Here is a 15,392-nt window from a genome sequence, read left to right on the forward strand (position 1 = left end):
TATTAACTTTACTTATGATAATTTTTGTTTACACACCTATCGCTATGAGCTATTATAAGTTCTATTGGAAACGGGCAAGGATTTGTCAATCCAAAGAAATGTTCCGTAATTTCAGACCAAGGTAGTGTCGGCGGAAAACTGATATTAGGCCCAATGATGTGGACTTGTGGCATCACTCCATATCCTACGAAAGGTATGGTCATTCGTTTTGGATTCATATGGAATCTGAATATAATAAGACCCTCATATGTCATCTGTAATTAAAGAATTTTAATTCTTATTTAGGTCGAGGAAAATACTTGAAAGTACAATTATTTTTTTTATAATGAAAAATTAATTTGTTACAATGAAATAAAAAACAAAGTTAACTTTATCGATAATTACCCACAAACCTTAATATATTTATACATAAAATCAGAACCACAGAACAGAAATAAGATTCCATTAATTTTAAAATACAAGACATATCAATATAATCAATAAAACTTAATGCAATATGTCTTATAAGGAAATTAATAATAAATAAAGGATTTTTTTAATTTAATAAGTCTAGTTTCATGTATAAAAATGTACGTGGTGTAAAAACCAACCTCCATTGTAGGCTTGAACGCTATACTTAGCCAGCCACTTTCCCCTGGTTCGTATTTGCCAGAGCTATCGAGTATCATAATCTGATTGACTCCTGGTGATTGGAGCTTTAATGTTGCAAACCAAATACATACAGGTTTTCCACTGTGATAAACATAACAATTTTATTAATCCAATTAAAATTAAATTTATTAAAGTGATTGACTGTCCACCGCTCTTCGTAATTTTTAACATTGCAAATAAAGTTTTTGCAAAGGCTTAAACATAGTATAAGAATTACAAGATATGCATTTTTTTAATAAACGCCCTCTCAACCCCCTTACAGAATGAATTACGTAAAATCCGCTAAAATTCTTCGTTTCAGCCCATTGACAACCTCTGTAAGACAGCCTTCCCCCAAAGGTATCTATGGGAGGATATATCATAATCGCCATTCTTGCACCTGCCAAGGCCAGGTTAGCAATTTCTATGTGGTCATATGGTACGCAGAGAAAGCTGCTGTCAAACCAGTGGCTATCCCATATAAATAATGCACAGTGTGAATTACCCATATATAAGATTATATCCCGGGAAACGAACCTGCGACCTACGATCGCAAGTCTGTTCTCTTCCGCTGGGCTAATACTGCCATAATGAGCTAAAACATTACTTCATAGAAATATAAAGAAGTAAGTCCTTACGGGATTTTCTAATTATTAACAATTCGTTCTTCAAGAAATCTATGCTACTTATTTAGGATGGCTCATGCAAGGAAATAATATAAAATTTATTATAAATTTAAATAATGTTATATTTTTAATACGGTTAGGTATATACTTACATATTTTTTAGCGGTATCGAATATATTACTTTGTTGCCACATTTCACAGAGCCAAAATCCACTGAAGCAACACCGGATACTAAGTAGGGAACGGCACACAAGGCTTTAAACATCAGTGGAATTGTAACTCCATACGCAACCTGTAATATTTTAAGTTTTCTCAGACAAAGGACAAAAAAACTTTTGTCGCACTTTTGTCAAATTGTAGTCTCGGCTGCCAAGTAATTTTCACAATGAACTTTAATTTTTCGTTAATTAATGACTTTTAAGTGATATTTCTTACAGTTTTAAAAATCAAATTTTATCCTAAAATTTCAAGCTCGCGAATTTATCTAAGGTTAGCAATTTTGCCAGTTTCATACGTCTTTAGTATTTTTTAAACTTGCTAGCTTATAAGGTCGTATAGAAATAGTTCGAAAATACCTCTAAATTGATAGAAGCTTCCACGTTCTGTTCTGGATCTGGAAAATGTTCCGAATCCGTAGCAAACGTTATATCAATGTGTCCTACTTCGCCAGGGCCCAATTTTCCGCATAACTTTAAACTTAGCCACTCGGGTACATTGGTACTCTTGCTTAAGTATAACTTGCTGATTAACGGGCCGTAGTTAAATACTTCAACGGTGTAATGAACCTGAAAAATTATTTTTTACATGTTATTGCTGAGCTTTACAACTTAGATAAAGTCAGTTTTACGAGTATTATAATTTAATGAACATGTTGTCCATACATATATTTTTGTTATTTATTATTAGGGATCGAATATTCATTATTAAAGCAGAAAGAGAGTCTAATATTAACAGCGATCTAAGAAGACCGTCAAAGACTATAATTATAGCACTAGCGCTAGCGACGTTTTTCCTGGCTTCATCTGGAGCCTCGACATATTATATTTACCCGAAAAAAGAAAGTATTTTTAACGATAGCAATTTTGTATTTATAATTCCGAGATACGAATGGGTTTAGCGAGGCGAATAATTTAACATCCTTATGCGACTGAGATGACTCGGAACATGAAAAAATTTTTGTTTCAGTAAACTTTTGAAAAAACCTCTGTCATTTAATTACCGAATAACTTTGTCAATCTCTGTGTAAAGGCCCACGATTACTACAATCTATGAATGAATTAACATTTTTTAAAGACATTTTTGTATTTTACACACTAGGTAACCTTAGGTTAAGACTATTTATGTGTAGAAAAACTTTATAACTTACCATCAAAAGATATCGCCCCATAAACACCCTAACCTGCCTAAAATACACCTTTACATCAAAGCAATTTACTAATCATATTAGTCATACTTTCACAACTCGATACTATTTTATTGCATTGTACTATTTTATAATCATAACTTATTTTTATTACACCGTGTATTTTTTTTACAATTACTTAATATTGATTATTTGCGATTATTAGTAATAAAAATAACGTATGTTTTTAACTTTTAAATAGATTTATAAGATTTATCTTTTTACCGTACATCCAGTAATAATTACACCGTAATCTATAACGTAAGGTACAGTGCTAAATCCAGCAATAGGCTTTGTCCTTGTACTTGAAGAGTGTACAGCGACTACTTCTGGATGTAATTTTAGATAATTAATAACTAAAATTCTTTCAATCGACATTTCAATATCCATAATGGTCGGAACAGAGTCCTAAAAATTTAGACATTTGTTAAAAATAGCCAACGACCAAGAAATTAAACATTATATCAAATATACGAATAGTGAAAAAAATTTAGGTTCACCATAATAATATCTACAATTTGCGTTGAAACCTTTAAAAACGTCCTTATAAAAATACTAATCGGTTTGGAAAAAATTCGAATGTAATTTTTTTTTAGTTAATAATTTTGATTTTGTTAACTAAAAATACTATTACATAATGATTTACTTAAAAATATCACTTGAATCTTGGTATTAAATTTATTACAACTTATAATCTTGATCTATTTTTTTGTCTTATATAACAAATGTATTTAATGGGACAAAAATTTGGGTTAAAGAAATGTTTCGTATTATGTACATAAATTAGCAAAAAAAAATTAATGCCGGCTTCTTGATGTTGATTCGATGTGTTCCTTGATACACGGTTTTAGTTTGAATAATATCAAAAATAACGTATTGCGCAAAAAAATCCTAGAATTAACTTTACCCAAGATGGACATATAATATCCCAGTCTCGTTGTAACATAGCGTCTTCAAAACATTTTTCAGTTAGTGGAGAATTTAGATGTTCCGATGTTGGTATCTTGAACATCAAATTAAGTGAATCTAGGTATTCATTAGTTAACGCGGCAATTGCATGATAGCCGACCTCTGGATTAACCTGGAATGTCAATCAATAGAATATAATTAATAATTTGTTAACCATGATTTGTTATTCGTATAGCGTATTCATTAGTAATACTGTGAGTCTGTTGGTGTTCAATGATATATTCCGTTTATAATAGTGCAAAATAACTCAGGACCAAAGAAATAATACTTTTTATAAGCAGAGAAATTGCGTATAATTTTTGGCGCCGAAATATTACTTCGCATTTAGCGAGACCTTTAGTAGTTTTTATTTCGGAAATTATTAATATTTTTATTTATAAAATTTATAGATTTTAATAGTTTCATATTTAGTTTAAATGCGTTCAAAAACTTGATGTTGATGAAAACATTGATTATGATAATAATAATGTTTTATAAAATTTTAAAAAGGTTTATAAGATACATACTTCGCTTAGGTTAGGCCTGGGTATTGAGAAATATACTTGAGGTATAACTCCCCATCCAAACACCTTGATCGAAACTGTAGGCAAATGTCCAACTTCTAAAAGAAAATCTCTTTCAAAGTAACCTAACACTCCTGGTCTTGTAAAAACTTTTATATCAACAGTTTCTTCTGATTGTAATATACTTTCGGCTGGATCTATGTCCAAAATAGTTCCATAAAGATCATTTTCGAATTTTGGTTCGTTTAAATAAGTTTTAAAGTCAAAAGGCAACAACGCTTTATTAGTAATATGTACATATTCGTATGCATTCTCGTGAAAGGATCTAATTTTAATATTTATTTCCCGAGTGCTGAGTGAATACATTAAATCTGAAGATAATCCCGTCACTGTTATGAATTCTGATGGACCTCCTAGAACTTGACATTCCAGCAAACCACGAACATTCATGTCAATTTGTGGTCGAAACATTACATTAATGTACTGTATTTCATTTGGTTTCAGTTTGCCTCTATGCGGAATTAATAGTAATAAATCATTTATTCGATCACCACTGTACTCAATAGTGTCTGGGAACTTGTGTAACCATTTAAATTTCAGGTCTCCCGCGTCGCCTAACATTGGCATTATTATTTTCATCAACTTTTGCTTCGTGTTGATATTAAGTTCCAATTCAGCCTCGTGGAATTCTGTTTCGATGGAAGTGTGTTCTACTTTCTCAGTGTCCATCTCAGATCGATACGGTAAATACGTACTTGGATTAGAGGCTTCAATCATATAGAAATAATATTTACTAACTAATATTTACTACTTTAAAAACAATATCAATATAACTTTTAACTATATTTAATACTTACTACTAATTTCTGTCCTTAAATGTAGACTTTTAACATCTGGCAAATTGACGGGATAGTTCATATTAATTCTATCCATTGTCTTAAACATAAAATTGTTTATTAAGGATAATTAAGAATTAGAACTGATTCATGAATAACTATTATTTATAAATACAAATGACTACCATAGACGTGAATAAAAGTAAAATCTGTGTTTAATTGATTTAAGAACTTACAAATGTAGGTGTAACCAAGACTTTTTTCCAGTTAAGCCGATAACAAGCGATCAGCGGAGTTACATTTTGAATTTTAATTGTTTTGCTTTCAATACTGTCATTCAAGAGACATTGAAAATCAATTTTTGGTGTAAGCACTAGAATATTCGGGAAATTTATTCTACCGCAAAGTTTAACACAGTCCTGGAAAATAAAATAATGACTTTGACCTACTGACCATATACCATATGAGTTATAAATATATAAACTGTTCCACTGTTACTAAAAAAACAGCTTAATGTTACAAGGTACCTTATTTTTATGTCCCTTAAATTTAATTTTCATCGAATCACTATAAATTCGAGCTTTTAAAGACGTATGCTTCGTTGTATCGAACAAAATTTGTACTTTCATGATTTCTTGATCTTCTAAATGTTGTTCAATAAAATATGTCAAATTAAAAACACGTTTGATTTTATTGATATCCTCAAAAAAGTGCAAGCCTTCCGGGCGTAATGGGTATACGGGTTGTAGTGTCAGAAAATCAATTAGCTTTACTGATTCTTGTTGGGTATTATCACTCAAAATATTAGCCAGTTTCAAATCAGATTCATTATAACAGATGCAATGACAAAGATCTTTTTCATGTGGTAAAATTTTGTATGAACTTTGCTTTTGTATTAAAGCAAATGGTGATTTGATACTAATTTCTAAATCAAGCGGCAGTGACGAAACATTTTTTATAATTACTATATCTAAAAAAAAATCGTACATTATCAATCACGAAATGTTAAAAAAATAATAAAGATTTTTAACATCATTAATAATTAATAATATTATCCACCTGTTAATCTATAAAATTCGTTATAGGGACCATTGTCATATTGGAATTCCAAAAAGGATGAAGATATTTCAATTCTCGGATCAACAAACTCTGCTGTAATTTGGCATTCTAGTAATAGTTCCTTTTTATTAATGCCTTCGATGCTTCCCACTAAATACCATATTTCTTTTATTGTGGTTACCTTATGTGAAATTCCTGTGATTGTCAATTCTAACTTTTCACCAGCACCCATTTTAAAACTTCTAGGTTCTAAATTGAAAAATGCTCTAAAATTTAAGGTAGATATATGAGTTATTAGTTTTTTTACCAGATTTAATTTAGAACTTTAAATATTAAATAATATGTTTCCAAGTGTATAAGAATTTGATTATTAACAACATAGTTCCTCTAAAAAATGTATCTATTATTTTCTTTGTCCAATATTCGTCTTAAGCTCATCTTGACACTGAAGTTGTCCTAAACAAAACTACATGAAGTGTATTGACTTTCCACGCAACATCATAATATTTATTTATTAAGGCGACTTGTGCTGGATTCTGTAGTTTTTGATAGTGATCATATGTCAACTATAAATAAAAGTTACTTAAATCACATTTTTTTTCTTTAAAAAGGTGATCAGAACAATGGTCAAAATGACATATCAGTTATTCATGATATTTGGAACCATAATAAATACAACAAATAAAACATATTCACGGCATTTAATGGGTATAATGTGACGAATAATTAAACTGGCAAAAGATTGTGTAACTACATTATCACAATATATACAAAAATATGTAAAAACCTACGCGGTTTGCTGTTTATTTTTCGGTGTTTTATAATGTTCACTCCATTCTAAAGCGTGTAACCGGGTTCCTCGATTTTCCATCATAACTTTTCTATTCAAAGAAATCCGGGTAAAGTTATGACCGAGTTCGATTTTATCACCTAATTCTCCAATTACTATACTCGTTCCGACGCCGGTTACTGTAAGTGGTACGAACTGAAATCACATTAACGCTTGTTTTTTAATTTTATCAATATTTTCTGAATTGCATATTGAGCGCCTTAGATAAAATGCTTCGTCAGCGTAGCAATAAAGTATTATACAAGCATTTAATTTTATCGGACACTTATAAGTACTCTAAAAATGCAATAAAATTATTTAAAAAAATAAGATGTATTTACATGTGTCAATTTATCCAGGTTTTCTAGCAAAGGCAATAATTAGACAATTATTAAATAACCATGTCAAAAAAACAATTTCTGGTATACATAATAAACTAACGTCTTTTTCAAAATCAGTTCAAAAATATATTTAAAATAACAAATTGAATGAAAACTTTAATCGAAAAAATTTTCTTTTATTAATAAAAGGTATCTAAAATTGTCAACTCGTTAGTGGTTTTTTCATTATTGTTATAAATGACTTTTAAAAGCACCATTTCTATAAAATTAAATCTTAAGTGACTATATAAACGAATTGTATGATTTTATGTTGGTAGAAAATAAACTGGAAATTTTATTTTACTTTAGATACGGTCTATTGTTAATTATCAGGTGAATGTTTTCTTTCCTCACTTCATTAAACTTTTTTGCAAAAATTACATAATTATAATTTACGTACGATTTCTTTAACATTTTCCAACTGAATGACGATTTTGTTGTTGTACGTCTCTGCATCAACCAAATATAAGCTAACAGTGAGATTCAGTTCAGATTCTGGCTCCACTATACCTTCTGCAGGTTCAATTTGCCATTTATTATCGCGATTAAGCTAGAAATAAATAAAGTTTTATTCTATTGTATGTATAACGAAAATAATTATAAAAGAGTTTTATCGGTGGACGATTTTCAGATTTTTACCAATTAGATGATGATTGAGCAGATTGTAAAGAATCAATGTATACCAAGAGCTTAGTGAAAATGTAAAAAATTAAAATACTAGTACAACTGGTACTATTGATAATAAATACATTATAACAATGTTACTCACCCATGAAGTCTTAAATTTAACTTCAACTGGAGAATCATTACATACTATTAATATCTTTTGTGACTTCTTGAGCAACTTTACTTGACCCCAGTGCAAGGCTGTTGGGCTACATGTTACAATGGGGTTCACTCCATATCCAGTAACATAGCATATTTGAATAGGTTCAGATAGTCCAAACAGATGTAACCTAGTCAGATAAATGTAAGCCAGATAAACATAACGGTTTGATTGCTTCCATAATTTTAATGTCTAGTACCTCACATTTTAAAATTTTTCATCACATTTACCATTACTTTATAACAAGATAATTATTATTGGATAAATTTAATGCCGTATCTTTTGAAGCAATATTCAAAGCTTTTGAAAATATTAAGATTCTTAATACTTTTATTTTAAAAGACCCTCATAAAAACTTTTTTTAGAAATCAACTACTAAAAAGGTTCTCTTGTTTCTTACAAGCTACAGTATTTGTAAACATAAAAATTTTTGTACAAAAAAGCAACTTTGAGCTCATATTGTTCAGCCAATAGTTTTATAAAAAGACGGTAAAGTTTTTAATCCGTTAAACGCTTCGTAAAAACATGAATAAATGAAATGCATCAAAACTTACATACCGCAAAGGAAATTCATGCGAGCCGAGAGCCTTGGCCCTTGTCGTTAAAGCAAAACGTACTGTACTGTTAGGTTCTATGAAACCTTCTTTTACATCAGTGTATATTTCGAAAATGGATTCCTAAAAATTAGTAAACGCACTAAATTTTAATTACCTTTAACTTTTACCATGTTATCTTATATTCGCTATATTAACACGACTGTTTCTTGATGCAGCCGAAATTTCTATTTACCAAAAATAAAATATGATGATACTGCACGGTGATATGATTATATTAACATCAGTACGAATAATTTACCTAACTCTATATTATTTCTTCATAACAAAACAAGGACATTTTCAAAATCATCTTGTCAAGGTCGCAGTAAGTCGCTGGATGTGAGTAGCGCAAAATCGGTCATCGTGGCGATGTTTGGAGAAGGCATATTTCCTGCAGTGGGCGTCTATCGACTAACACGATAATGATATTAATAGTACTTATGACCGAACTTGGACTTTATAAACTTTAACATATTAATAACAAAAAGTTTAGAACGATCACAAATTCAATTTTATTTTTTAGTTAAAAATTAAGACTAAAAGTATTTCGTCCTTATATTATCAATCAGGTTATTTTTTATTGCAGTCATATTATATATTTTTAGTGCTTATGTACCTCAGGTTCTTCCACCGTGAAATATCCTTGAATTTCATTCGATGTAACAGTTACATCATTAACGTAAGGAAAGTCCAAAAAACATGCCCTTAGTTGAATGTCGGGTGCTGGTGTTATTTGTGGTACCATAGCGTTGTACGTTACTGGCAAAACAATAGGCCGCTTGTCAGATTTTTCAAACTCCAACTCGAGTGAAGTTTGATTGTTTCTTATTAAATTGGCCGTTAATGTTATCTAAAAGGAATAAACTTTATTTATAAATTAGGTTAAAAATGTCTTGCGTGTGCTTTAAAAATTCGTTTTAAATTATTTCAAGAGATATTTTGGCTGCAAATAGCTTGCTTCATAACCTCTTTAAAACTTACCAGTGCTGAATTTTAGTAAACGTTACGCACTTGTATTTATTCGTTTTTTACCTAACTCAAGCATTGTTCCTTTTATGAATAATTCTCTCGCTTTAATTATAGCAAGTTTATTATTTGCTATTTACTACAAGAGAATTAGTTCTTATTTATGTCTCGTTCGGACCAAAGATCTCTTCACAAATTTTCAGAACTTTCGTTTTTAAGAATTTATATTTCATTTATGGTTTTCCATATGCCAATCCGCTTGGATAAATCGGTTGCTCTCGTTCCTCTACGGATCTCCTCATTCTTGATTCAATTTCGTAGAATAATCCCAAGCATACCTCTTTTCATGGCGTGGTGATTAGCAAAACGTGCAAAGTGGTTAGTGGTTAGCAAAACCAAGTGGCCCTGGGCTGGCCACATGGTGCGCAGAACAGATGACTGCTGGAACCTTAAGCTTCTTGAGTGGAAGCCACGGACCGGCAAGCACCCACAAGTAGAACAGATGACCTTGTGATGATCGTTGAAAGACGCTTCATGCAGGCCGCTCGATTGCAAACTCAGCGTTTTGCATAATCGGACGTATTTCATGCTTTTCAAGCCTCTTTAGACATCTTGCACCCCAGTGTAAAGAAATCCAGCGATCAGCATGAAATGCCGGATGTGTCTTCGGGCTGTCCCGCCTCCAGTAGTAGTTGACGCAGCCATTTGTTTTTGTGAGAGAACGTCCGAAAGGCGTCCCCCCCCCCCTCCAGTAACATCAGCCTGAGCTAAGCCTCTCTATCCTAGAGGTAAACCCATCACTTCCGCTCCCGAATCTTCGGCGGTTCATGCGGAGCAGCCAAAATCTTCAAAGCCCCCATGCCGGGGCTCCTTCTCTGAACCAACAGCCCTAGCGCAATACTTAACGGATATAGAACTCGACGAAGTCTCTATTCTAACGACCAAACTCCGCAAAGTCTCCGGTTCATTGGAGTGTTTTTCGGTTATTTCGAAGCACTCGGCGCTCGTCGCCGCTCTTACAGAGGAATTTAATGGCACGATGGCCCCATAGGGCACGATGTACCGAACACGCATTACACAAATATCCACGACACCGGCGGCTGCGTCCGCCTAGCCCGCATTCAAGCGAGGGCTGTTAAAGGAGGCACGTGTAACTTAACCGAGTAGTCCTCGCCTCGCACAACTTACACTACACTAAACACAAAAACAAAAAACCCGGGTATAGTCTGTCTTCGACAATCACCCAGCGTAATTTTTTTTAGGTCGCGGACCTCCTATTTCCAAGGGCTTAATATCGATGAAGCTCCACAAAGCCTAAGCCGGCTAGCAGCATAACGTCAATCACATCAAATGCAAATGCATGCAGGCCGCGTCCATCAGGTCTTATTAAAAATTTACGGGGGAGGACCCCATGCTCAGTAATAGATGCCCTAAGGTTTTTTTAATTTATTATTCCTTCAAAAAATATCTAATAAAATATATCCCGAAGAAATAGACAGTACCTTCAAAGTAACAGTAGATTCCGGATCAATAAGAATTTTGTTCGGTACGATCTTAAATTCTTTCGGCGATGTAGGTATCTCTGGTTTCGGAAGATCGGCAACTGCGTAATCTGTTAATGTGATACTGTTAACTTCCAACCCATCGGATGGTATTGTTACAGTACCCGATACGTGTACATATGACTCGTTTAATATATCTAACATTAATATTTTGGGTACACCTGGAATGAAGATATATAACAACCATAAATTTACATGACTTATTTAAAACGTTTGTAATGCGTACATTGCTCCTGTGTATTTTATAGTCTACAAAATAAGTTAAATATTTATATATACCTAAACTAACATTTCCAAAGTCAAGGGAAGGAACATTGAATATTATTGATGGGTAGATGACCACACCTCTGAAATATTAATATTACTTTTAATGGTGGTAAAAATAATATAACATCTTTAAAAAAATAAACTGTTTAATCTTACTTCAAATAAACCTTCAATATCACATCAGTATCGCGTATATTAAAACTGATTTCTTCAAAAAAGGGACCTGGATTAGAATTGAAAAAAGAAACAACGAAAGTATCTTTTTCCCCAGGACGGAGACAGTAATACTCGGGTGTACATGTTATTTTGCTACCAAAAAGTGTGACGACATCTTTATAAGCAATGACGCCATTGATATGTCCTGTAATTGAATACAAATTACTTTAGGTTGTCCCTTTCTTGCTAACATGTTATTATTTTACTTGTGTTAATTCATAAGTAATTAATTACATTATTTTTTAACAAATACGTTTACAGGAACTTGGAAAGTTTTTCGATTAAAAAATATCAGAGGCCTGAGAAATAATTAAAAGTATATAAAACAATATATGATTTAACGGACATTTTTTAAATATTATGTAAAATATAAACTGTTTATTGACCTTTGTTTATTGCGACAATTTCATAGTTATATTTTTTATTTATGTAAACGGAGCTCATGTCAAGAGTCTCCAAATTTAAATGTATCGTTGGTGGCAATGAAGTACCAGTCAATTTTAAAGGGACTCGTTCAGTAATGCCATCAATATCTAAATAAACCAGGGCTTCTTGGTCTCCTATACATTTAGGAGAAAATGTTATAGCGATTTCGTTTGTTTTGTTTGGCCACAACTGACCTTTCTAAAAAAAAAGGTATCATTAATCTTTGATAAAAAAAAACTTCTAAATTAATGGATAAACCCAATAAATAACTATGTAAAAGAGCGTAACATATTTACTAACGATTGGAGATATCGAAAAATTTGTGTCTTGAAAAAATAAACTTTCATCTGCAACAAGCGCCTGTATTTCATCGTAGAATATTCTGGTATAAACTCTTTCATGATCGGCACTGCTCAAAACATCATACCGGACTAATTTTGCATATTTATCAACTTCACTCTCTTTGAGGTTGTAGAAAACTGTTGCGAGTTTGACCTTATCTTTGAAATCTAAAATTCGTCATTAAAAAATGTAACAAATACATTTTGGGCCGAATAAAATTTTTTATAACTTTTATAGACTTACCATAGTAAACAGATTCGTTGTTCATGCACATGTACGTAAGTACATTTTCAGATTTATTTATAATTTTAAAAATTTGTTGTCGAACCAGTCCGTTATACGTGTTAGCAAATCTGACTACTCTTTTCTCTAACTGAACGTTCGCAGCATGCGCCGTGCCCGACAATTTAATTGCAAAAATTTCACCTTACAATTTGTACACATATCTTATTAACAAGAAAAATAAAAAAAACATTTCTTTAATTGTTTTATTTAAATATACTAACCTGTTTCAAACATTACTCGCATTGTACCTTGAGAATTTCCTAAGTGCATGGTTTTAAATGAAACTTTAATTTCCACTTTTTCTTCTCTGTTGAGATATGCGGATTTTGGCTCAACGGAAAAAGGACTAGAATTTATTTTTATTTGTGTACATTAATTATGAAAATGTGATGAAATGGTGGTGATACCGGTGCATAAAATAGTTAGGAGAAGGTAGGGCCTTCACCTCCCGTGGATGCCGTAAAAGCCGACAATGGGAAAATATTCACGGACAATATACAGCAGCACCTCCCGAATATATTTGAAATCAAAAGTCTACTCTCGTCAACCCGTATGCCAAGTGTAGTGTGAATCGGCTAAAATAACTTGGCTCTTAGTTCCCTGCACCACGTTATTACTGGCGGAGATACCTGTCACGGTTGCGGTGGATATTCTCAACACTCCGCAAAGATTGCGGATTGTTGAGAATATCCGGCGGAAACAGTCGACGCTGGATGCAGACCGCTTAAAACTTTTCCTAGTGAAAATCTATGGATGAAGCCGACGTAGACGCCCTACGGCTAGCTGAGCGACGGTGAGTTAGCCAATAAGGTTCTGAGTGAGAGACCACGTTTCAGCGCCGTAAGTCATCATTTCCGTCTTAAGGCACTGACTGTTATAAGACGAAAACATGTTTAGTAATTTCACAAACGTGCGGTTGTAACTATGTCGGGATCATTAAATTAGGTTATAAGAATTTTTTATTTACCGAATTCATAAAAAATATTCTAATAAATAAAATTTTCACAATAGTTATTAAAAATATTTTAGTTAACCACAAAACCTATATTGTTAGTCACAATAGATCCAATAGTATTCGAAATACTGCAGATTTATCCCGTGTAAATAAAAATATATTTAATAAACTTCAACAAAACCAATAACATTGATGAGTTCTTACCATTTTGCATCCAAAGTAAAGCCGCAAGGTACAACACCAATATTTTGAACATTCAAGAAGTAGTTACTTTCAACTTTCAAGGGTACTTTTGGAAGTATTAATTGATCAGGAATATTTAATAATGGCTTAGGACCCATAGCTTTAAAATAAAAAATAAAAACATAAAATACGACTACAATCTATTTTTCCCTGTGGAGTTAATTATTACTTACCTATTAAGGGCAAAACATATTGGTCTGTATCAGTGTAAAATACAACACGGTGTACGTAATCTTCCAACTGTATTGGCACAAAAGTGATGCTAAACGAGATGTTCATTCCAGGAGCCAGTCTCGATATAGGCTGATCCCTATTAAGCTTTATAAAGAAAGTTGAAGATTCCTTGAACACCATTTTCAGGTGAGTCGGGGTCTGTAATATTTTTTACGATAATAAACAACCTGAACTATATCAAGGAGTAAAATATAATATCGGCTCAATATTTCTAGATTCACTTACAGTACTGATATTTTTCACCAAAAACTTCGCAACATGTTTTTCGTTTGGTTTGAAGTTCTGAAATACTATTATTCTAGGTGTAAATAATAATATAGATTGTTTTTCAACACCGTTTCTAACGATATTTTCTATATTAATATTATTTAAATTTTCCAATCGATCAGCAGTACTCATTCTCATTTCCTTTTCATACTGTGATGGTATAATCTATAAAACAAATAATATCAATGTTTAATTGATATATTTCTATAGGCCATTTTTATTTAATTACAAAAATACAGTTATGATTAATTAACGTAGATATACCGCCGTTATGCCGTCAATAACGTTTTAGATAAAAATGGGAAAATGTAATTTTATTTCATCCGCGAAGTAAAAAAATAATTGGCAACATTATATTCACCTTATTGCAAAGCTGACATATCGAAATCATATTTAAAAAATAAAATTACTTTAAAAATTATTAGAGGGTCCCGAAAGTAATGTCGTTTCTGTCGATATATTTTACAGAAAAAACCGATTGTTTTTTACCGCTCTGGCATTGAAAATTTGTATACTAGATGGTAATTGGTTGTTGATAACGAAAATGAATATATTGTTGATTAGAAAAAAACTTGTTAAAAATGTAGTAGTATGAACTTAAGAAACACATTACTTTCCGATTTCCCTAATATTTTGAAATTGGCTTGTTATCGAGCGAAATAGAGCTATGTAGAGTGATCTTTCGTTTATCTATATCCTATTAATATTGAGAAGCCTTAGAGAATGTAAAAGTATACTGTATCTTATAACTTTTATATCTTCAAAAGTTTAGCTCGTGGAAAATTTAATAAAAACTTGTCTGTTTAAACTTACTTCTTCCGACGCATCCACCAATTTTTTTTTAGAAAGTAGATGATACAATTCCGAAGTGAAGTATCCATTTTGCTTATATCTTTGCAGTATTTCCATATAGAGCTTCTAATACTTCATTCGTTTGACAATTATTTGTTTACGTTTTGTGCCTGTGACAGCA

The 15,392-nt window shown here is 31.9% G+C and overlaps 1 protein-coding gene across 1 annotated transcript in view; it reads right to left on the reverse strand.

Annotated features, from left to right (window-relative positions):
• Positions 1-15,328, reverse strand: part of LOC137921937 (hydrocephalus-inducing protein homolog) — a 42,751-nt gene extending 27,423 nt beyond the window's left edge. Inside the window, 27 exon segments of the mRNA XM_068764738.1 lie at positions 37-254; positions 591-732; positions 1,409-1,548; positions 1,832-2,041; positions 2,884-3,066; positions 3,566-3,739; positions 4,134-4,897; positions 4,988-5,066; positions 5,203-5,385; positions 5,494-5,936; positions 6,026-6,291; positions 6,817-7,010; positions 7,635-7,784; positions 8,004-8,190; positions 8,619-8,737; positions 9,273-9,506; positions 11,125-11,345; positions 11,464-11,531; positions 11,608-11,812; positions 12,054-12,291; positions 12,394-12,602; positions 12,679-12,861; positions 12,942-13,066; positions 13,880-14,018; positions 14,092-14,290; positions 14,378-14,584; positions 15,233-15,328. Of these exon segments, the coding sequence (XP_068620839.1) occupies positions 37-254; positions 591-732; positions 1,409-1,548; positions 1,832-2,041; positions 2,884-3,066; positions 3,566-3,739; positions 4,134-4,897; positions 4,988-5,066; positions 5,203-5,385; positions 5,494-5,936; positions 6,026-6,291; positions 6,817-7,010; positions 7,635-7,784; positions 8,004-8,190; positions 8,619-8,737; positions 9,273-9,506; positions 11,125-11,345; positions 11,464-11,531; positions 11,608-11,812; positions 12,054-12,291; positions 12,394-12,602; positions 12,679-12,861; positions 12,942-13,066; positions 13,880-14,018; positions 14,092-14,290; positions 14,378-14,584; positions 15,233-15,328 (5,576 nt within the window).
• Positions 15,329-15,392: the final 64 nt, after the last annotated feature.

The sequence above is a fragment of the Battus philenor genome, unplaced genomic scaffold, assembly GCF_028537555.1.
Source record: "Battus philenor isolate CCGP_79_NKW_IND1 unplaced genomic scaffold, ilBatPhil1.0.hap1 SCAF_2, whole genome shotgun sequence".
NCBI classification, from domain to species: Eukaryota; Metazoa; Arthropoda; class Insecta; order Lepidoptera; family Papilionidae; genus Battus; species Battus philenor.